A 25,662-nucleotide genomic window follows, 5' to 3' on the forward strand; every position below is an offset into this window, starting at 1 on the left:
TTTCTGAAATTGGAGACAAAATGTCGTAATTCTACGAATTTTTCGTAATAGTTGGCAGGCCTGCTAAAACATAATGTTAAAGTTAATATCATTTAAATGGTTTAGTTCATAAATGTATTATTAATATTATTATTATTATTATTATTATTATTATTATTATTATTATTATTATTATTATTATTATTACTATCATCATTGTGATTATTAATATTATCATCAGCATCATCATCATCATCATCATCATCATCATCATCATCATCATCATCAGAATCTTACGGTCGATTGGTTTGCAGTAGTCTCCAACCACGGTAGGGTCTCCATCATAGCCATCATCACATCTTTCACAGCGACGTCCAATATAGCCGTCTGGACAAGACTGACACGTGACTTGACCATCGTTGTCAAGACGACATGTAGAAGTAAACCTGTGAAACAATAAATGCAGGCTTTATTTATTTGCTATAATGGTCATCATTGTCAAGGCGACACATGGAAATAAACCTGTGAAATAATTAACATGACATACAGTCTTGTTTTGATATTATATTTAATACAGAATTCATATTAATAAATAACCGACACCAAGTTAATATTTAGACAAAGATAGTTTTCCTTATGTGTATTACATGTTGTAAATTGTTTCTGTCAATGTTTTATATATATATATATATATATATATATATATATATATATATATATATATATATATATATATATATATATATATATAATATAATGTTTTTTATGCTTGTCAAACCAGGCTTAGAATGCTTACCAACATGAGTCACTCAAACATACAATCTGAAGGCTTTGTGAACATTTCGTGGATACTGTGTTAAACAAAAAACTCAGTTCTTTCCTTTTCATTACTTATTCAGTAATACTGACCATTAGTCATGACTTACTGGTTTTCAGGGTTGGTGAGTGGACATGGACAAGGTTGACAGGCATCAGCACGACCAGATGAAGGATTCCCAAAGTAACCAGGAGCACATTCATTGCAGTTGGGTCCAACTGTGTTATCTCGGCATGACTAAAAGAAGAGAAAATTTGAAAATGATATTTCAAAAAATGTCTATTATTTTTGCTTGGACCTAGTGACTAGTGTTTTTATTGTCTGTATGTTTGAAGTGGACACTCATATGACCACCTTTTAAAATAGGAATCTAGACTATCAAAGAATACTTTATGCAAGGTCTAATGGTAGACATGTGCACAGAAAAGTCATAAAGAAAAAAAAAATGAAAGTAATTCCTGATCAAAACAAAATCTTTTTCATTTAGCCTTTGAGAAGATTCTAAATACTTACTTTACATTCTCCAGTGTTAGAGTCGCAATCATTTGAGTGGCCATTACAGTTACAAGCAGTACATTGTCTGCTGAATCGTCCTCGTCGTGTGTTGAAGAAACCTCGGTCACATTCCTGCGAAGAACGACATGAATAAAGTAATGTGTCCCATCATCCATTAGAAAACCCTATCATTTCTTAGTAAATACGTAATCGTTGAAGAATTCTTTGAACGCGTTAAACAAAAATTTTATTCAACGATTGCAGAATATTTTCACACATTTAATTGGTGTGAAATATGGTGTAAAAGACAGCTGATTGGTAATTATAAATAATCTTTTGGTGCACATGAATACAAATCCAACGATTTTAGTTTTGGGTCAAATTGTCATTCAAGCAGGAGAAAGATACAAATTATGGTCAAGAGTAGTACTAATACCATACCATTTGGTTACAAAATATCTCATAATCTTACTTGGACGGGTAGAATCAACGTATTCTTCCATTTCTTTGTATTAATTAAACTCGTTATTTTGCAATAACACATACTCGCAAGCTCGTTGTGTTATTGGGCACGATAATAATAACTCGTTTAATAAATACAAAGAGATGAAAGAATCGTATATTATATCATGGTGAAACAGATTTAGAAAGTGAAATTATGACCAGTCGTCTGAAATCGGTCTTATGTTGGGATCAACATGATGCTTGAAAATGAACATTAAACTAAACTATAAAATTAGAGTTATAACCAATGCTTTTAAAAGGGCAGAGAAGTCGTGATGTCACAACTTCTACTCTTTCGGTTAAAAAATTCTTGGAAGTGTATTTGACCAGTCCTTCGGAGGACTAATGATTAGTAGGTTACATATTGAATCATAAGGTGGTATAATAGTAACAATGGCAATGACGGTGATAATGATGATGAAGAAGGCGATGATGGGTATGGTGATGATGATGATAATAATGATGATGATGATGATGATGATGATGATGATGATGATGATGATGATGATGATGATGATGATGATGATGATGGTGATGATGTTAAAAGTTTTGACGAGTTCTTACCTCACAAGACAGGCCTGTGTAGCCAGTAGGACAAGAGCATTCCTCCACCATCACAGCCCTACCCAGACCTGTGGGTTGTACTACCCCAGTCGTCAACAAGACATTGCCCAACCTTATAAAATTAAAAACAGAATTCATTGAAATCTAATCATTTCTAACATCCTTATTCCAAGTACTAGATAAATATATAAAAAATATTCTTGTTTTTTATGATTGGGCCAAAGGCGTAAAAATGCCTAAAACCAAGTACTTTGTTCCAATGGCGTACCTTATGTATAGTGCTTTATTTGAAGAAACAACAATTGGAACATTGTTTCCAATCATTGGCACTCGTTTCAGCACTGACCACACTCAATGTTTCTGCAGTACCAGATAAAGTGAATCCTTATTTTTTATGAATCCCCCCCCCGCCCCCTTCCCCCACATCCAATTTTGTATTTCTTTCAATCTCCATATACTTATATACATGTGATCCATTGCTTGAAAACTGTATTTTGTTGAGATTCAACCTATATGTAAAAAGTGGTTTGAATATTAAGATGATAAACAATTTTATTAATTTTTCTTTGTTTGTTTTGCTACTTAAGAAATGGTGTTATTCTTTTCAATAAAATACAAGCACTTAATCTAATTCTTATATTCTTGGTTTAAATTCAACATGTTCATATTAACATGTCTGACATTCAAACCACAATTGCGGGCTTGATGTAACATTGTTGTAATGGAAAATATTTTGCGTTAGTTTGACAGTATTTCCATTACAACAATGAAATCATGATAATTAGGGGTTATGAGAGCTTCAAAATAAGTACATGTCGTTTAACTCTCTCCTTACTGACCATTTCATGGGTTTTCCTCAAAACATCATTAGCACACAACATAATATAGGATTTTAAAATTCTAACCCAAAGGGGATTATAACATGCTATATATATTTTTGTTTAGTTCTTATAACTATAACATAAAATGTCTTCACATTTTGTGGCGTACAAAAGACAACTCAATGAGAAAAAATGTTGGTTTCATCGTAACGAATGTGACGATTTTCCTATGGTTGGCATTTTTTCAGCATCTAAATATGTTTGGAGGCAACACGTTGCGTAATATATTTAAACACTTAAATATACAACTTACTTGATGTAAGACTGTTTGTTGTCATATGTAGCTCTAATAAGAATGGTGGTGACGTTATCCAACAGGAGCATTAGATCTTCCCGAGATGCAAAGTCCGAAATGGAAGTGGAATCTAACCTGTTGTCACGGCTACGTTCCCATGATGTCTAGGAAAATAAATAGCAAGTATTTCAGATAAGACTGAGAAGTTTGTCAAGGAGAGAGAAAAAATAGCCATTAATAGACTTGAACTTGTAACTAGAACGCAGCTTTAAAATTGTTATTGGAAATATTTTGACAATTCTCTAAATTTTTCATCATTATAATTACCTTTAATCCATGATTAATAATCACGTACCCATATCATTTTTTTCTTTTTAAAAGGTTAATAATACTGCAAGAAATCCTGAAATTGTCAGCATCAGACCATTGTTCAAATATAAAACACAAATCACATCAATATAAAATATCTTTCACATCGTGTTTGAATGTTTTATCATAATACTGTGATCAAAAGCAGAAATGAAGTATGTACTTTCATTGATAAAAAAATGGAAATTTCTTTAAAGGAAAAAAATCAAATTTTTTCCAAAATTGTGTAACTTTTTACTTTTATTTAAATGAAATATAATATTGAAATGCTGTTAAATTAACATTAAGTTAATATGATCTCATGTCTTTTTATAGCTAAGGTAACAATATTTTCAGCAATTCTATTGAAAATTCATTTTTAAAAAAATCTGAAGCTTGAGTAAAAAATCAAACTTGCTTCATTTTGGCTGATAGAAAATATGGCTATACCAAATTAATAAGATACATAAGATAGCTCCGTATAAGTATATAGTTTTTGACAAGTTCGAGTTGTATTGGTGTTTAACCCAATCAAGTAAATCTTAATGATATTTTAATCAACTTACCTCCACTAAGGGCACGGCTACAGTCCTGGATGTGCGGGGTTTAAATGGAGCACCTTGCCTATGGAACAGGGTAATGCCATTGCCCTGGAATAAATAGGTTAAGAAGAAAATAAAATGAGTGTTTCAGCCTTTTCTTAAAAAAGAGGTAAAATAAAGACGGTATTTATCTTTGTTGAGGTAACAACAAATAACAACTGATAACAACAAAATAACAACAAATAACAACTGATAACAACAATCAACAACTGATAACAAGAAATAACAACTGATAACAAAATGACGACAAATATCAACACAAACATGCTCACACAAGGTGATCAATACAACTTTTTGATATTTTCATTGTCACAGAAAAAACTGTATAATAGGACAAAAAATGATGATGACATGATTACATACAGCAGGACGTAACGGTGTTGAAACTACAGGATTTGTCAGATCTAGGCTACACAATCATACATGGAATTTAAATTTTTAATTAATTAATCAATTAAATGACGATATATTATAGACGATAGATAGGCTAGAATCAAAGTATTTTTGTGTTATACGTTGTTATTTGTTGTTATTTGTTGTTTTTATTTGTTATTTCTTGTTATCTCGACAAAGATAAATACCGTAAAAAAGATTTAACGTTTTAAAAGTAACAAATTATCAAATACATCCATGAATACGTCATTTTATAAATGGTATATTTGTTTATATGTAAAAATGTCTCGACATGTGAGTTTTAGGTGAGCATGTAGGAGATGTAGATTTCTTGAAGAAGACCGAAAAGACTGAGTGAATTAGAGACACATGATCCCCTGTCTGCTACCGAAGTGGCACTTGACTGCCATTCAGTTATAGAATAAAATGTAAAGATACATGTTTTCTTTCAAGAGCCCAAGAATTAAGATATGATATAACTTTTATTGTAAATTTTTTAGAAGTTATTGATATGCATTTTGATGTCAAAACACTTACTATGAGAATGACATCTGGGTCGTCGGTGGGCACATCAAATCCGTCTACGTCATAAGTAACGTCATAATTCAAAGTTCCACCATAACTGCTCAACTGTGAAAAAAAACATGCTTAAGAATATACTTAAAGGAGGCCTAAGGACTGAAAATATACATATAACTTCTTCGAATATAATCTAACAAAAAAAACAAAAGAAAAAAAAAACCCAAACAAAAACCGAAACAAACAAGCCAAAAAAAAAAAAAAAAAAAAAAGAAAACAGAAGAAAAACAGCCCCAACAACAACAACAACAACAACAACAACAACAACAACAACAACAACAACAACAAATGCTATGTGGTCTAGTGGTATGGCACTCGCTTTAGGATCGGAAGGTCCTGGCTTCGAGCCTTGGAAAAGGCTCTTTACTCATTTTCTTTCAGGTGTAAAATGAGTACCTGGCCGTCAACAGCGTTGTCTCTGTTAAAAAAAATATTGCTATAACGCCTAAGAGGCGTCATGTCTTGTTCTACATGTTACATGTTGGTCAGGGACCCTTTGTAAAGCGCTTTGAGCACGTTTGGTAGATATTGCCCTATATAAAAGCTCAAGTTTAGTTTAGTCTAAATCAACAAATATAACGAACAAAACTAGCCAAACCAAACATATGAAACAAATAAAGAAAGCAACCCCTGTGACGTCTTTTATCATTCCTAGGTGTTTTTAATTTCATGCATTATTTTCTTTGTATTTATTCTTTGTCTTTGCTCTATGCAATTTTTGATATAAATCCCCTCAAATGCTGGGTCTAGTCACTCACCCTTTTGCTCAAATATTGATAAGGCAGGGACCAATAGTAGCTTCCCGTTCTCAGGACTCTGTTAAAATCCTTGACTTCAAACTCTCCGGATGCTGGAATGTACTGCACGAATCCTCTCTCTGTCGGTTCCAGAGTTGTGCGTCTGACAAGTTCCACAGAATTTCCAAGGGTGATCTGATACAAAGGTCAATGAAGATTATTTCTTGCAATTTTATAATTGATTTGTGACAAATCGTCCCAAAATAATATGCCAAAATCTGATGTTGAGATTTAACTCCTATCAAGTATAACATGAATTAAACTTTCATCAATTTCAATTGCCCATTCGTGAGAGAGTTAAGTTGAACTCATAAAATTTCAATTAGAATATATGCCCTCATTAAGGAAATTAAGTTCTGTTTCCTTAAAATATATATATATATATATATATATATATATATATATATATATATATATATATAATATATATATATATATATATATATATATATAAACAATTCAATTTTCTATTTTTGATCATTTTCACTCATCACTAAGTCGTAGTAGTACTTCCGAGCGATGAGACTCATAAACACAGAGTTTATCCTGGTTTATATAACGTGAAACATACAATAGCGTCCACGTCTATCGCAAAGTACTTTCTGCCTGATCTAACAGTCAGCTACCTAATCACTGCTGGGTGGAAAGGGGGATCGGAAGAAAAAAAAAGCTCGACTGCATCTGGGATGGGTCTTGGTCTCTTAGCATGTGAACTGAGTGATCTACCAACCGAGCTGTTATCACTAAATTTCCTTTAATTTATTTAGTCCACCATATTTCCATATTAGAACTTTGCGAAGTTCCAGGGTTGAGAGTTTTTCTTTGCAAGGTGAGGGTCATTTATTTCAATATCAGACATTGGAATTTAGTTATGAAGGTCAATGAACATTGTGGAAGTGTAAACCGTGGACATTAAATAGACATATTTATCTATACATAGTAAGTCAATTATTGTGGTGTGTACCTGAGACATTTGAAGTGTGCTACTGTAACAAGTCTGTGTTCTGCCAAAACAGAAACAACGCACACATTCGTTCCTACTGACAGCTTCTGAGTTGAAGAAAGGAGCTTGGCATTGTTTAGTTCCTGTAAACGACAAAAATTTGCAACACTTTTATCTTCATTTTGTTTTTAAGAAGAACATTTTTACTTTTTTTTTTGCGGCTATGTGTCTTGTGGTGTGACACATGCCTTTGGATCAGAAGGTCCTGTGTTCGAGTCCCTTTCTGAGTGGCGCATAATTGAGTCCTTGGAAAAGGCTCTTTACTACTACTACTACTACTACTACTACTACTACTACTACTACAACTACTACTACTACTACTACTACTACTACTACTACTACTACTACTACTACTACTACTACTACTACTACTATTACTACTACTACTATTACTAATACTACAACGACTACTACTATTACAACTGTTACTACTACTACTACTACTACTACTACTACTACTACTACTACTACTACTACTACTACTACTACTACTACTACTACTACTTCTTCTACTACTACTACTACTACTATTACTAATACTACAACGACTACTACTATACAACTTACTACTACTACTACTACTACTACTACTACTACTACTACTACTACTACTACTACTACTGCTACTACCACTACCAAACTTAATGACAAAAATGAATGGAAAAACCAACAAATATATAAATGAATGATTGAAAGACTTTAACTTGAAAGGCCGCTCTGAATATTTAGAATAAATACTGGCTCCATCTTTGCTTTAAATATACATTAACATTCATCATTATCAACACTACAACTACCTTCTTCTTCTTCTTCTTCTTCTTCTTCTTCTTCTTCTTCTTCTTCTTCTTCTTCTTCTTCTTCTTCTTCTTCTTCTTCTTCTTCTTCATCTTCAGTCCTAATCCCACCGATGAAACTTTTCCATCCTCTTCTGCTATTGGCCAGTCTTTCCATCTCCTCCAGGGCATCCCAGACCTCTCCAGCTATACGAGAATGTCTCTCGTCCAGGTTGATCTATGTCTTCCTTTTTCCTCTTTCCGGAAGGATTCCATTGCAGGGCTGTCCTTGGGATATTGTCCTTTGGTTTCATCAATATGTGTCTTATCCATCTCCATTTGTTGTGCGGCCACCACACTGAAATTACCACCATTGCCACCATACTATCACCACACCACCACCACCACCAGCAGCAGCAGCACAAGTACCACCACCCAACATCAATACACAACCACAACCACCACCACCACATCCATACACCACAACTACGTCCCAACACACCGACATCAACATCACTACACCATCGTCACCAACACCACACTAATACAACTCAAATAACATCAATACACTATCAACATCACAACCATGATCTTCGTCAACACAACATTCAATACCAATACGCCACCACCACCAGTGGCAGCCTCACTACTTTAGGATAACCCACCACCAAACTAAAATTACCACCATTGCCACCATACTATCACCACACCACCAACACCACCACCACCACCAGCAGGAGAAGTACCACCGCTCAACGTCAATACACCACCACCGCCACACCTATACACAACCACTAGGCACCAACACACCAACATCAACATCACTACAGCATCGTCACCAACACTACATTAATACACCTCAACTCCGATAACATCAATACACTATCACCATCACTACCATGATCTTTGCCACCACAACCAATATCAATACGCCACCACCACCAGTTGCAGCCTCACTACTTAAGGATAACCCAACGGTTGCACAAACACAACAGACTAAATTCGACTCAATCAGTTGCTCTTACCCCTAACAATGATCAAAGCATCAGGTACGGCAAAGATACTTCCTCTATTGTTGATGGCCTCACAAGTGTATGCTCCAGCATCAGAGGTCAATGCGTTTGTGATACGAAGGGTACCTTTTCCATCAGCACTAGTAACTGTAACACGAGGTCCTGTTGGGATATTGCCCCAATTCAGACGCCAGATGATCAGAGGTGTAGGAACACCGACAGCCTCACAAATGATGGTAAATGTTCCGTTGACCTCAACAGTGATTTCAGGCTGGGGTGGCGTCACAATGGAAGGCTCAGCTGTAAAAGACAGTCAAAAAAGTATTTGATACAGCAATGAAAATATGAAATGTTTTGGACTACATTCATTTTAAAACTACCACCTCAAAACGGAACCTGTTTTGTCGGGTTAATTTCGATGCTAACATTGAAATTGTTATCAAATTTATGAGACTAGTCAGAATGACTATAGTTTTATACAGTGCCATAGTTTATATATTTTTGTCCTCACATTTCTGGTCTTTTTACCGTCAAAATCGAGGGTTTTTTGGCAACTGGTTCACTCCGACATATCACATTGTTTGAGGTGATGAGTCTTATTTGTAATCAATAATGTCAAAACGGTTATTTTGTCAAAGAGAAGCAGTTGCCAGAATTTAAATAAACGGTAAGAACTATGAATTTTTGGATTTATGGACTTTACATAACTGCATTTTTTCTACACATTGAAATACATAACCCCATTTCAATTTTCATAATGTTGCCCATATCTTCAGTTTTAAGTTTCAAGTTTATTCAATATTAGGCTTTCGCCAATAAATCAACAATTTGATGCCAACATACATGAAAGTGGAAAAAAAAAGGTAAATGGAACCAAAAAATAAACTGATACACCACACAGAAATACAAGAATGGTAATAACATCAATACGTTCAATAATGATAATAATAATAATGATGATAATAATAATAATAATAATAATAATAATAAATAATAATAATAATAATAATAATAATAATAATATAATAATAATAATAATAATAATAATAATAATAATAATAATAATAATAATAATAAATAATAATAATAATAATAATAATAATAATAGTAATAATAACAACAACAATAAGAAGAAGAAGAAGAAGAAGAAGAAGAGGAAGAGAAGAAGAAGAAGAAGAAGAAGAAGAAGAAGAAGAAGAAGAAGAAGAAGAAGAAGAAGAAGAAGAAGAAGAAGAAGAAGAAGAAGAAGAAGAAGAAGAAGAAGAAGAAGAAGAAGAAGAAGAAGAAGAAGAAAAAGAAGAAGAAGAAAAACAACAACAACAAGAATATCAATAATAATAACAATAATAATATTACCATAATCCCCACACCCCAATCATCACCATTACCACCACCACCATTACCATTATCACTACCACTATCACCATCACTTTTACATTTCCAATCAGTTTTTCTCATTTAAAAAAAAAAAATAAAAAAAAAAAAAATAAATAAATAAATAAATAAATAAAATAGATAAATAATAATAATAATAATAATAATAATAATAATAATAATAATAATAATAATAATAATAATAATAATAATAATGATAATAATAATAATAATAATAATAATAATAATAAATAATAATAATAATAATAATAATAATAATAATAAAATATTGATACCCATCACAACAGACCTCCTCACTACCACGAAAATTCCCGTAGTACTACGGCTAAATCCCGGGCTGGGTATAATAAAGGTTTTTAATTAAATGTCATTTCTTGAAAACGAAGTTCTGGTGCCAGAGCTATCACATAGAGTTAATATTTTTCCCCACGCATTATAAGGACAAACTGGTGGTTTTTAAGGGTAGTTAAAATGTCTACGATGTTATTTACCCTGAAAACTACTTATTACATTTTCCTATTTCAAGTAGGCAGGTCTGCCATGATAAATATCAGTTCCATAGTCAAAATAAGACAAACAGAAATAACTTTTATTTTAATCAATAATCCATACAATTTGAAGACAACAGACATGAGAGTGAGGAAAAAAGGTAAATGAAACCAAAGCATAAAATGATACCATAAATAATCATAAAAATACAACAAGCATCTGATATTATATTTGAGAAGAGGGGTCACAATAATTGTTTGTTGCTTTGTTTTGGGATTTTTTGTGGTTGTTGTTTTTTCCCAGTAATTTTATCCTCTGTCTATACAATCTCATCGTATGTCTAAAGGAAAGGATGCAACATAACAACTTACAATATCCAATTTCATTTGATCTGTCTCATTGTGTGTCTAAAGGAAAGGATGCAACAACTTACAATATCCAATTTAACAGGATCTGTCTCATTATGTCTCTAAATGAAAGGATGCAACACTTACAGTATCCAATGTCATCGGATCTGTCTCATTATGTATCTAAAGGAAAGGATGCAATAACTTACAATATCCAATTTCATTGGATCTGTCTCATTATGTTGTCTCATTATGTGTCTAAAGGAAAGGATGCAACAACTTACAATATCCAATTTCATCGGATCTGTCCTATTAAGCATAATATAATAATACAATATAATATTATACTTATATGGCGCCCATTAATCCATTGACAAGTGTTCTATGGCGCTTTGAAATCACTCAGACTATATAAACTAGCATTCACTCTTTACACATATATTACTACCCTAAATTAAAACATACAGCCTATTAATTGTCGAAAAACGCTCATCTAAATAATTCGGTTTTCAATTTCTCTTTAAAGGTTTCTAAATTTTCACTATTATTCAGTATGATAAGAAAGGAAATTCCACAACCCGGGCGCAGTCACTCTGAAGAAAAAGATACAATAACTTACAGCATCCAATTTCATCGGATCTATCCTGGCAGTCAATCTCTCCATCGCACTGATAGGAGAATGGAATGCATTGGTCACCAGTCCTACATGAAAACTCATCTGATCTGCACGGTGCTCCAGGCGCACGTGTTGCTGTAGTGACAAAAAAAAATAAAACTTAGATTGAAAAATTATTATATGAAGAGAAATTTAATCATTCATAGCCAAAATAAGACAAGATGGAGTGGAAGATTTGATAAAAGGTGAATATTATATCTGCTAAAAACTGTGGATTGTAAAAAGTAATGAACAATAATTAATATAACAAGTTTAACCGTTATAAATGTTTATGTCATTTTTAAATAAGGACGTAGAGCCTGAGAGAATCCATGTTTAGTGTTTTTCTTCTGAATCTTATACATTCAGTTTTGTTTATCAGTTTTAAAAAATAGAGGAGAACATTTTGAAAAAGACAGAATTTGCACTTCACGAAAAACAAAAAATAGCACATTTACATTTAAGACAAAAGCTATCCTTTTTCTATAGATAGAATGAAGCTGGCGTCACTCAGGTCTTTGTTATTGTTTCTTGCCATACACGTTTATGAGTAATTCTCACTTAACTGGATTATCCAGACTATAAAAGTTCATGGTTACACAGAGTTTTGTGTGTTGGTCGTTATACTTCAAGATTGCAATGTTGTGACCTTCTTAGCCAAGCGCATACTATCTATATAGTGATACTAAATACGTTGAATTTTTGAGCATTGCTATTCTTTAACGAATCAAAGAAAAGTGCACATGTTACATATTTCAATCATAACTACAATGTATTAGTTCCGTATAAAATGACTTTTTATACCCAAAATGTTTGATTGATCAAAGCAGTTGCAATAGCCGTGTCATAGCCAAACAATTTATAAATCCATCTGTTTCTATTACTTACGACAGTTGGTTTCATCAGATCTGTCAAAGCAATCGTCATCACCATCACATCGCCAGATCTTGAGTGCACAGCGTCCGTTATTACAACGGAATTCATTCGGTTCACACGGGAGGGCAGTGCCTGAAAACACAGGTGCAAAGTTTCAAATCAATTTATTGTATGGGGATTGTGTCAAGTTTTCTCATGTATCGTGTTACAATATTTTCAAATTTTAACTACAAATTTGTAAAGATTTACATAATTTGAAAAGGTTTCAGGAACATATATCAATATTGTCGGTGAGTAAAAAAAAACAACAAAAAAAGGAAAAACCAACAAAACCAAACAAACCCTCCCTGGTCCTATTTTGTGCTATAAATATGATGAAACTTTCAATACGTTATTAGCTGTTGACATAGCACAGAAATAATATTTAAAATATTGCAATAATTTACATTAAAGTTTGATGTGAATGATAGGGGGGGGGGGGGGGGGGGGGGGGGGGCTTCATGGAATGCCTAGGCGACGGTGTCTAATGATGCCGTAGGGGAAGGGTGTATTGTTTTTTAATGTGAATATGGGGACAAAAAATAAATCATTGAGGAACAGAAAGTTAACTAAATTTAATCTTTTGAATGAATACTTTCTAATCTGTTTGAAATACTTGATAAATCTATTACAGTAGAGCAAGATAAAGACTTAGAACTGAATTCTGAAAATAAAGACATGTATCACTCTAATTAAGATGAATAAAGTGTTTGTTTTTTAAAATTTTCAAAAGACTTACTGCAATCTTTTTCATCAGAGCTATCCCCGCAGTCAGCCTCCCCATCACAGACATAGTCTCTAGGGATACATTCGCCACTCGAGCAAGTTGACTCATCCCTGCCGCAAGGTCCCTCTGGGTCTGGACGGTCCGTCACGGGGCCAACTGTCATGGATTATGGGAATTTGTAAAGCTAGAAAACTCTTGAATTGATCGTTGAAAATTTAAAAGTTGGAAAAATAAATCTCACAAAAAAATGATACAATGTAGAATGAATTGATTGATTATTGAAATTTAAAACGTCGGGGGAAAAGTGAAACGTAACAATGCAATCAAGGTAGTATGAATTGAATATTGAAACTTAAAGATTGAAAACAAATAACGAAAACAAAACTCAATAAATTTACATAATGACATCCACCCATTTTGAAAGATCAAGAAGTAACATTTAAAAAGAACGAAAAGAAAAGAAAAAAAAACAGACAACAACAACAAAACAAAACAAAACGAGAAGAAAAAAATATTTAGAAAAATAAAAAAATAACACAAACAACAACTCATATACACATACTTGCACATACCCCAAACAAATACCCATCCACCTCCCCCCCCCTCCCCCCACACACACACAGACACAAACACACATAAATACACAAACTTAAACTTACTGTAATCGACTCCAAGACGGGCGAATGTTTCCACATATCTGTCACCCATTTTGTATCTACAGGTATAGTCGCCAGCATCCTGTGGTTGAGCGTTGCTAATAGACAGACGTCCAGTTCCATCTTGGACAGCTTGGATAGGCATAGCCTACACACATAATATAATAAAAAACGTATTTCTATCTATGCATTTATTATTGGGGGGGGGGAGAAAAAAAGAAAAGAAAAGAAAAAAAACAAAAACAAAACAAAGAAAAGAAGTAATAGAAAACAAATAATTAATAAAAAAAACAATTTTGTACAACACAATGATCTTTGTTTAAATAATAAGAACATAAAGTTGTTTTGTAGAGAGATTGTTTGAATTTTAAAAAGCAATTTTTCAGCTGGGTAACCCTGTCATTTTTGAGAATATACTGAAAATGATCGGTAAGGAGAGAGTTAAACATGGAATTAAAATTGTTGTCAACTGTAGGTTTAACAGATAAAACTCACACTCTGTAATGAATGCATTTCTAATAACTCAAATTTTATATATAAGTTGAGCTTAAAAATCAGTTTTAAATTATAGGTTCATTCTAATATAAAACTGTTTTGAGACGATTGGTTACTTAAATATAAGTAAAGAATCAAAACTGTAACAATTGAAAGTGATCTAAAAAAAAATTGAGCTTTTATATAGAGCGATATCCACTAAACGTGCTCAAAGCGCTTTACAAAGGGTCCCTGGCCAACTTTACTTTACATGTAGGATGGGACATGACGCCAGTTAGGCGATATTACAAGAAGAGACAACGCTGTTAACGGCCAGGTACTCATTTTACATCTGAGTACTGTTAGAGAAGGTGAGTAAAGAGCCTTTTCCAAGGACTGAAGCGAGGCTCGAACCCAGGATCTTCCGATCCGAAAGCGATTGTCATACCACTAGACCACATAACCGCACATTGTAGTAGTTTATAGGCTTGACTTAACGTTATTGGAATGGTGTGCATATTCCGTTGTTTTGAGAATATTTCCGTTACTACACCATTGGCCATATCAATTTGGTTTAGGGGCAAATATTTGCACATAGACTATGATGCTTACCCCTCCTGTTCTCCTGACCCATTCGATTCTAGAGGGCGCTCCGCCAGTCACTGAACACACAAACAGGGCCATCATGCCAGCTCTTACACGGACTTGTTGTGGGGTCACAGACAGGCTGATTTGAGGTGGAGCTGGAGATGAAAGGAGGGGGACGGAGGGTAGTTACTGAAAGTCTGCCGAACTGATGAAATTAACGTCTATTGAAGCCTTTTGCATGTAAATATCTAAAAAAGATCCATGATTATTTGTCGTCTTTTTTCTCTTTTCTTTAAGGGGCGGTTTGGGTCTTTTCTAAAAAAAAAAATTAATTACCTATATTGGGCGGTTTTAATCATTCTGTATCGTCAATATAGGTTAAATAAGAACATTTATGGTGAAAAGTTTTAATTATCTGTGTTATACCCATTTTGCGACCTAATTTGGGAGTCTGACATAAAAAAATATAACAATCTTGTGGCAAACGTTCCACAAAAACTAATGAAGGAATGACCTCCATATTCTTCCCTCTCTCTTGTCAACATTATACCATAGTGTGTCACCACAGAGAGATTTTACGACTTCAGCTTATGGAATTTTTATTAGAACATTACAAAGTTGAGAATCAAAATGTTATGACAAAATCGACCTTAAAAATTCAGAATTAGGATTATAATTCAAAATTCACATATCTTATCAAAAAATCTCTCTGATGTGACATAATACATTATCTCTGCGATAACTGTGGAAATTTTAAGACACTTTCATTGAATTGATTTTGAGAAACGTTTGACACAGTTTCCCATACCCTTAGAAAAATGACTTATTGAGAAAATAGCAAAATGGCTACCCGTTTTTCACACTTCTATTTCTACCTGTACCATTTTCGACTGTGTTTTTCTTGCCTATATAGTCTACTTTAAGAATTTAAACTTCAATTATATTATTTCTAAGATAATAAAATATTATTTTCCACCAAAATCTCAAAATCAATTTTTTCGAAGGATTTTCCTAATAATTAGACCCAAACCTCCCCTTGAGATCTCATTTGTTCCACTTGTCTTACATGTTAAATTATTTGTTCAATAGTGGAAAATGTGATATGGCAACAATTACTTGCCTTTGGTCTAAGACAGAAAAATACATTTCTTATTTTGGCGGAAGAACTTATATTTCTAATTTTTATCAATAATAACGACCCCTATCTTCAGTGGCGTGGCATGATTACAGTGTAAGGTGGTGCCAGAATCATAAGGAAACGTCTTAAAACATGCTTTATTTGTTAATACAAAAGAAAGAAAAAAAAAATGTAAAGAAAAGACTTACTCAAATAAATCAGAGGCGGTATATAACATTCTCAGTTTTATTATTTTAAAAATGCTGTAATCCAATTTTCAAAAGATGGATGGGGTGCCAGGCACCAAAGCAACCAATATATCCACGCTCCTGCCTATCTTTTTTAATATGAAAGTCTTACACAAGAGAACATTTATAGAAGAGGATATTGGCTTTTTAAATTCCAGGCCTAAAACTTTTTGGCAATATGGGGGTTATCTTAATCTAGCAATGTAAAGACGAAATGTTTTAAGGCCAAGATTTTAAAAAGTCTTAGATCAAGGTGCAAAACTATCAACCCATTTTCGAGAAGTCCCAGGTTTGAGAGTATTTCTTTTTGCAAAGACGAGGCTCATTTAAATAGATTGATATTTGAAGGACGAGTTTTCTGGCCAATTTTTAAATATGGGTTTTCCCAGAGTCCGGCAGTCTTACCAATGTCAACAGTGAGACGAGCAGTGGCTTCGGTCTTAGCGTCCTGGACATCAATGGTCACTCTGCACGTGTAGTCACCAGCATCCTCGGGACGGCAGTTGGGGATGGTCAATCGTCCTCCGTCCACAATCACATTGGGTGGCATGGCCTAGTGGGAGAATATGAAATTTATCTTGATGCAGTTTAGTAAAGGCGAAAACATGACGAATATTGGTCTTTAACCCTTTCCTTACCAACCATATTAAATCGTCATGTATATTGTTATGAAACAGCTAACACTTTTTTCATGCTGTTTTCTTTTGCACGTCACAAAATTGAACGAATTTTATTTTGTTATAGCTCGCTATAAAATATCAAAACTGTGTTGTTGAGCTCGTTTTGCTAAAATTATTATTCTATGTATAGCAAGAAAAAATAGCTTTCGTGTTTGAGTGAAACAAAATATCTATTTTTGTGGAGGTGGGGTGTAAAATTTTGGTAAAAATTCTGAAAATGTTGGTTTGGAGAGCGTTAATCTTATTGATCGTCTTTTGTTGACAAAGGGAAGACCCAAATCATCCAAATCACTTGTCTTTGTCTTTGCGTATTTAATCGAATCTTTTATTTCATTTTTCATTGCTATTTACTGCCTTGAGCTTCAAGCATCAACATTCGTAAATGTACACGAGGGAAATAATTAGATCTACTAAGTATCTCAAAATGATTATAATGGAGTAAATAGAGAAATTACAGAGTATACTAGAGAATAAATAGTGTATTGGCGAGCAAGCAGTTAAGCTATGAGAAAAGAGTCCATAGCTTAACTGCTAGCTCGCCAATAAACTTTCCCGGTGTTTGTGTGTTGCCCTCACAACCCCAAGAAGTCGCGAGACAGACTTAAACGTCTGAAACCAATTTTTATTTTTTTTGAGTGGTGTTTGGTGTCGATTGTAGAGCCCTTCGTGGCCAGGTGTAGATGCCGTAACAGGCGGGTTGTAGGTTCAACTTCCGATTGCACAATTATCAACATAACTGCCTGCTCCAATCATTTTTTGTTAACTATAAGTATGAAACTTGGGTTCAGTTTTTATGTGTTATCGAAGACAATTGATACAGTTTCAGTTTCTTAAAGTGCAAAAAAACCCCTATAATTTCACACAACTGGTCATTCCTGCTTGGAATCACTTTCAATCATGTGACAAACTCTGACTTAATACTAATTCGAGGCGATAGATCATATATATATATATATATATATATATATATATATATATATATATAATATATATATATATATATATATATTATTTGTTACTGTTAATGGTATTATAATTCTACCCCTCCAGTTCTTCGGATCCATTCCACTACAGAGGTGTCACCACTGAAGCCTGAACATTGGAACACAGCATTCTGACCCTGTCGGACACGGAGCTGGTCAGGGGTGACCATCAAATTGATCTGTGGATCTAAGTAAGGCGGAAAATGTATAAAAGTTGTGAATTTAATACGTTAAAGAAGATTTGTTAAAGAATAATTAATCTGTTATTATCACACAAAAACACTCTTTGAATTTGAAATTTTTAGTCATTTTCCTTTTACAAGTACTCACCAGAATATCCTTATATTAAGAGAAGACAGTAATTTTGTATAAGAAATAATAAGACAAAATAACTTAGGATTTAAGCTTATTGTTTATTAATAGCCATGTACTAAAATAGCACTGGCACCATCAAAGAGCTCATCGTGGTTTTGTGTTATGATGGGAAGCATTTTTCAACACTGACAATTTATTTCATTGGGATAATGAAAGAGGAAGAAATAGTGCAGATTAAATATCATAATATTATTAGTACCTAAAGATATGGAGTTGAACATATAAATATAGGAGCAGCGACAACAAAGTGACTCAAGCATTCATAATTGCTGCTACAGCTGCTTCTTGGTGAAACTACAAGAAATATGCTTTGTCTCATTAAAAAAAAACAACAAAACTTTCTATAAAAAAAGGAGAGACCAAATGTTTTCATCTCAATTGTGCATCAAAGTGAAAGAGGATTTTTTTCATCATCACATCCATTAAGACTGAAGACAGAATATTTATATTAATATTTTAAAATCGTCTTCTTCATATCTCAATGTATCAGCGTTACTTAATAAATCATCTACAGTTGAAACACTTAATTTTCTTAAAATTGTAACATTAAATTTTCTTAAAATTGTAACATTAAATTTTCTTAAAATTGTACCATTTAATATTCTTAAAATTTTCATGTCACCTATGTCTTGTAAAGCGCCATTGGACACTTTAGGTGGAGATTGGCACTCTATACATTTTATTATTATTAGATCTTGATTTGAACAAAAAGGTTGTCATTTTTCTTCAATTGAAATCTTACATGGAAATGACACCAAAATTAATTTGGCCTGATTTAAAAAAAAAATCTCCTTGTATAAATAAAGGTGGAACATATGACGGGGAAAAAAATCCAGCTTGGCTGCTAAAAGTAAAAGATTAAAATACTTACCACATTCTCTCTCGTCGGAACCATCAGCACAATCGTTTCGTCTGTCACACCTCTGGTCAGCACTTACACACTGACCATTGCTACAACGGAACTCGTATTCATAACAGGCTTGCTCACGATCTATTTGGAAAATAAAATACATATCGTTTGTGTAAATCTCCCAATTTAAATCAATTGGTGTTGAAGGATGAGTATTCTTTGACAAATTCTGTCTAGATACGATTTTTTTCCAGAGTACGGCAATCCACTGGTTAAAATGACATTTTAGGTTGATCTCTAAAACTTGAGTTAAAATAAATACCTTCATTGAAAAGATAAGATTAAGTTTTGTTTCTTCTACTTCAAAAGGGCGAGAAGAAGCAACCCAAAAAGTAGCCCACAATTTGAAAGACCTCACCCTAATTATCCCATTGAAATCCATCATAAATGAAGCTCCCAGAACATCACAACTCAAATCCAGAAAGCCCTTCTACCTCTCAGAACTGAAAAACTTCGATATTGGGGAAACCTGGAGGGACTATTGGCCAAAAACCACGCCCGAAAGAGGTGGGGTAGTCAAAGACCCAGAGGAATTTATGCAAGGCTTCAGGAATGGCAATCGAAAACAGTGAGTCGCCTCAAACCGACTACTGACAGGCCACGGCAGGACTGGTGCAAACATGCATCGATGGGGTCTGAGGGAGTCAGCCGACTGTCCTCGCTGTCAGGGAACGCCAGAGACAGCAGACCACATCATCTTATACTGTCCTGTGACGAGATTGGCGGGAAGTTTCGAGGCTGTCCTCAGCTGCGATGACAAATTTAAAGACTGCTGCAGACGTCCAGTGTGGAGATGTAGCCATACGTATACTACTATTGACTTCAAAAAGTATACATTTTCAAATGTCGACTTTATGGTCAATTTTCTACATCTAGACCATTTCGTTATAACACCGTTATGAGGTGGAAGATCATATTTATGCCTTTATCACACAACTTGGATTGTCTCCCTTACAAGATAGATGGAAAGAACAACGATAATTTACAAACAAAAAGAAGGCCATCTCACCAGAACAACTAAAAATACAATGAAATCCATGCATTCAAAGAAAAACCAACTCAAAAAAAAAATAAAAAAAATAAAACATCAACCTGCAAACTCAAACATCTTCAAATATTCAAATGCATCCCGCACTAGCAATGACTGGAACGCTCTTCCCGAGTCATGTGTGAACACAACAGATTTAGACACCTTCACGCTAAGAGTATCAAACTACTTCAGTCTTAACACCAACAATGGCTGCCACATTCAACAACTCTCTCCGCCCTCTAATACAAATACTCAGAATTGAGTCAACTTTGAATAATATTCAGATTCAGATTCAAACAGTTGAATTATTTACCACAGTTGGCCTCGTCGCTGCCATCCCTACAGTCAGGGTTCTGGTTACATTTGTATCCTGGGGGCAAACAACGTCCGTCGCTGACACAGGTAAACTCATCCGCTTTACATGCTGGCAAGTAAAAAGAAAGAATATTATTGAAACAAGAACATTTACTTTTTAAAATCTTCATAAATATTGTAAAAATTAACTAAGTAAACCATTCTAATATCAGTCTTGACCGAGGTGTATTTATTTGCAGGCCCGATAACCCACATTGTTAAGGGCTTGTTGTTGTAGGGGAAATACTCTCACACCAAACCAAAATTAAATATTGTCTATTACAATAATGTTAAATCAAATATGTGCACGTTCGAGTTGACTTACCTCCATTGTTATACATATATTTATGTAATAAAAATACAATGAGTAATGAAAGAAAATAGAACTTCCAGAAAAAGTATAAGACAGCATAGTGTTTGGAAGTCAAATTTTGCATTGTCATATTGGCTGTCCCTCTTATTGGATTACAATGTCCTTACCTATGTTAAGGTGTGTGAGGGATTTAGGAATCTTGATTTGTTATAGTAGTAGAAGTAGTTGGGAACTTCAAAGCAAATATGGACAGAAAAGTTTAAAAAAGTAACTGCAATGCCGAAGGAAAAAAACAAAACAGAACAAAACAAAAGAGAAACATTTAATTAAAAATATAGGGGGAAAGAACGTATTCACAAAAATGTACCTACAACGTGTTCTTGATATAAAAGAGAATGAAAAGAGCTGAAAATATTTAGTGCTAAGATTCAGTTCAAAGAAACCCAGAGAAGACGTGTACAGAGATAACTAAAAGCCCAGGCAGGGCCTCACCCTGCAGACTGCAACTCATGCAGCGAAAGACTGAGAACATTGGCGATCACGACTTGCAGTTGGCTCAAGCACCCGATGGCCCAAAGAGGATCGAGTGAGTGAGTTCAGTTCACCTATTTTGATGTTGAAACAGGATTTTGGAAAAGAAGGAATGATACGATGAAGATGAAAGCATTTAAATAGCTAGGCTTTTCTGGCATGTAGTCAAGTTAATTTCAATTTCAGTTCGCAACATTTCTCAATGCGGTATAAAGTCAGAGTGGGTTCTGCACAATGAGAGAACTGTATTGGTCACTTTAAGACAAACTAGATAAACTCTAGAATATATGACAATGCAGGTACGTACCGCTCTCGTTTCTAAAATGTGCCTTATATTATTGTGGCCACTGCCTTGCTGTTACGGAAGGTAACCTATATGAAGCTGCTCTCTTGTTGACAGTCTGTTAATTAATGTACCTTTTTGTTTAAATTAATATGAGAAAATGGAATAGTAAATTAAATTGATATAATAATAATAATAATAATAATAATAATAATAATAATAATAATAATAATAATACTAATAATAATAATAATGTAACAGGATGCCAAGTATAGACCGGTTTCCGATTAGTTACTTTCGGCGGAAAGACAGGACAGGAACAACTGCTTGTGAAACTTTCATGCTTTAGCCGCTTGGTCAGAGACGGCAGCTTTTGCAAGACAGTTAGGTATGCAAGGCATTGTGGGGAAAGGGGGGGGGGGGGGGGGCATGGGAGGACAGGAAAATGTGGCAGGAGAGCATCTAGGAATGATGGAAGGTTTGACGATAAACGAGCTGATCGAGAAGGCCAGTGACAGAGATGAGTGGCACCATATTTTGAGGCTACTTCCCGCAATCCCCTCCCCACCCCACACACACACTGTCCCCAACAACCATCTGGTCATATTAATGACAGAGTGAGCGAAGAATATAAAAAAAATCACAAAATCACTTACGGCATGCCCTCTCGTCACTCCTGTCAGCGCAGTCGGGTCTGTCATTACATCTCTGAGACAAAGGAATGCACTGGCCAGTGCTGGCACAGGTAAATTCTTGGGGTGAACAAGTGGCTGAGGAGGGAATTAAATGGTGACCATAAAGTAACTGATTCTAAAGGAGAATAAAACGAATAAAGCGTGGTTGTATGCATGGATAAAATACAAAACAAATGGTAGATACACCACCACCGCCACACTTATGTCAGCTTTTGTACATTGGAACATCCACTGAATGCGTCTAAAGCGCTTTACAGGATGCCCTGAGCAAACAACGACGCTTATCATGGAGGACGAGGCAATAAAATAGTAAGGGCTATGCACTTTTTAAAAAAATCAGCAAACCCTGTTATCGGCCAGGAAAGTACTTATTTTACACCTTGTGTGGGTAAGGAGACTATGTCAAGGACTCATCTTTGTGCCGCTTACAAGGGAAATCAAATCGGCTGAGTGACATACCACACGACTACAAGGCCGTAGACTTCTAGGGAAAAACATTCGTTATTTATTTTCACTGTTTGTAATTTCATGACATGGCCGAAAAGTTTTTTAAAAGTCATTTGTTTTGCACTGTCTTTCTGCAGGAACTATCTTTATTAGTTTTAATCTCTTTTTATCCATACCTCTTTAAAACCTAGTTTCTTTCGTAAATTGGAAAACAAAAATTGATAGAAATGATTCTTTTAGTAGCTTCGCTTTATCCTTATTTTAATCATTTAAAATATATTTTATCAAAAACAAAAGAAAAGAAAATGAAAATTAATGAAATTGAATAAAAGTAAAGTAAAAAGACATTGTGACTCAGCAAGCTACTTCTTGATAAACAAAAAGTAATAGAAATGATTTTTTAGTAGCTTCGCTTTATCCTTATTTAAAAAATATGATTTTGACCATTAAATTAAAAACAATAGAAAAGAAAATTTTAAAAATGAAATTGAATAAAAGAAAAGTAAAAAGACATTGTGACCGAGCAAGCTACTTCTTAATAAGTTTTAAGTCTAAAGATCGATACAATATTGTTGGAAAAGTCTGAATAAAGAACGAATCAAAATGGGATGTTGAGATAACTCTTTCCTGGTTTAACAAATAACTAATGGCGAGCTACCTTTAAAATACTTAGCAGCAGCTAGAAAATATTTAAAATGCGTGGAAAAAGATGCTAAACATGTGGATATCTGTTGCTTCAATAACAATGAATGAAAATTAATACTAAATACTTATACAATGATTTAGACGATAATAACAATGATGATAGTGGTGATGATGATGGTGATTAAAATTTTAATAACAATAATAATAATAATAATAATAATAATGATGATGATGATAATAATAATAATAATAATAATAATAATAATAATGATGATGATAATAATAATAATAATAATAATAATAATAACAATAATAATAATAATAATCATATAATAATGATAATAATAATAATAATAATAATAATAATAATAATAATAATAATAATATAATAATAAATAATAATAATAAAATAATAATAATAATATAATAATAATAATAATAATAATAATAATAATAATAATAATAATAATAATATGATGATGATAATAATGATGATAATAATGATGATGATGATGATGATGATGATGATGATGATGATGATGATGATGATGATGATTATAATATTAATAGTAATAATAATAACAATAATGATAATGATAAAATATAATAATGATATTACTACTACTACTACTACTACTACTACTACTACTACTACTACTACTACTACTACTACTACTACTACTACTACTACTACTACTACTACTACTACTACTATACTACTACTACTACTACTACTATAATAATAATAATAATAATAATGATGATGATGATGATGATGATGATGATGATGATGATGATGATGATGATGATGATGATGATGATGATGATCCTAACAGGGAATATTGCTTTCGTGAAAGTTCTTTGCAAACTGTATAATTATTCAAAGTTTGCTCAAGTTCATGGACAAATTCGTAATAAAATCTGATATTGGTAATCATATTGCTTTGCGCTGTAAACGGATCACAATTAAAACATTTTGAATTTATAAGGATTTACTAAAAGACTGAATTACACAAGGATTAATCTGAGGATAAGAAATAGGTACGTATATTAATAATCAAAGGGAAATGCAGCATTGAGGTCAAATTATGCGTAAAAATGGCAATAAGATCAGGCATTTGTGCTGGAGAAATTAATAGCAATAACTGGTGCCTTGGTGCTGGAAAAAAAAACTTAATGGAGAAATCGGTGTTGAGCAGTGTAATACAAAGCAGTGTTGAAAAAAATTGTGAGATTGCTAAAATGTGTGATTATGGACAAAAAAGGCTGGCATACTTAATCATGAATGAATGGACCTGTGAAATGCATCATATTAAAGTTTGCATATGTTGCAACTTGAAGCTCGAGAAAGAAATTAATAACAAATGTCAAATGAAATAGTTTGTGCATTCCAAATCTCGATTATAGTCTTTGCTATTGCGGCAAACAGAGATACTCTCATCTTCTTGTCAGTAGCTTCCTTGCGGCTGCCATTCATGAGATGCGAGCCTCCTCCAATGGCTCTTGCATCCAAGGTTTGCCTGTGAATTAATAATATTTCCATCGTTGCTGTTTCTGTAAGATTGTTACAATTTTTGCTAAGATGGGGTTATTAGCGCCTTGTCAAACGCCCAGGCTTGGAGGAGCCTGATTAGTGTTGGAGATTCACTCCTATGCTTGTTGCTCTCCCGAGCCATAGAGTCCTTCCAACCCTTGGTTTAAGTTTGGAGTGATCTTCTCTTTGATTGATTGCGATCCCTCGCTTACAAATTCTATCTACCCGAAAAGATTGTGAAATATGTTTCCATTTCATAAAACAAGAGATAATGTGCTATAATATGTG

General features: G+C 33.6%; 1 protein-coding gene across 10 annotated transcripts in view; it reads right to left on the bottom strand.

Annotated features, from left to right (window-relative positions):
* The window catches only part of LOC144970415 (basement membrane-specific heparan sulfate proteoglycan core protein-like), a 255,662-nt gene that overhangs the window by 69,332 nt on the left and 160,668 nt on the right, over window positions 1-25,662 (bottom strand). For all 10 annotated transcript variants that reach the window (XM_078910024.1, XM_078910025.1, XM_078910028.1 and 7 more), the window contains 20 exons: window positions 22,710-22,823; window positions 20,886-20,996; window positions 19,504-19,623; window positions 18,317-18,444; window positions 17,000-17,147; window positions 15,254-15,384; window positions 14,171-14,315; window positions 13,524-13,667; window positions 12,758-12,877; window positions 11,834-11,965; window positions 8,996-9,283; window positions 7,159-7,280; window positions 6,156-6,329; window positions 5,356-5,448; window positions 4,390-4,473; window positions 3,494-3,639; window positions 2,360-2,471; window positions 1,310-1,423; window positions 906-1,033; window positions 277-425 (listed from right to left, as the gene is read on the bottom strand). In XM_078910024.1, the coding sequence (XP_078766150.1) occupies window positions 277-425; window positions 906-1,033; window positions 1,310-1,423; window positions 2,360-2,471; window positions 3,494-3,639; window positions 4,390-4,473; window positions 5,356-5,448; window positions 6,156-6,329; window positions 7,159-7,280; window positions 8,996-9,283; window positions 11,834-11,965; window positions 12,758-12,877; window positions 13,524-13,667; window positions 14,171-14,315; window positions 15,254-15,384; window positions 17,000-17,147; window positions 18,317-18,444; window positions 19,504-19,623; window positions 20,886-20,996; window positions 22,710-22,823 (2,703 nt within the window). The remainder of the gene's footprint in view (window positions 1-276; window positions 426-905; window positions 1,034-1,309; window positions 1,424-2,359; window positions 2,472-3,493; window positions 3,640-4,389; window positions 4,474-5,355; window positions 5,449-6,155; window positions 6,330-7,158; window positions 7,281-8,995; window positions 9,284-11,833; window positions 11,966-12,757; window positions 12,878-13,523; window positions 13,668-14,170; window positions 14,316-15,253; window positions 15,385-16,999; window positions 17,148-18,316; window positions 18,445-19,503; window positions 19,624-20,885; window positions 20,997-22,709; window positions 22,824-25,662) is intronic.

This window comes from Berghia stephanieae, chromosome 4, assembly GCF_034508935.2.
Source record: "Berghia stephanieae isolate SIO BIC M18660-M18661 chromosome 4, UCSD_Bste_1.3, whole genome shotgun sequence".
Lineage (NCBI taxonomy): Eukaryota > Metazoa > Mollusca > Gastropoda > Nudibranchia > Aeolidiidae > Berghia > Berghia stephanieae.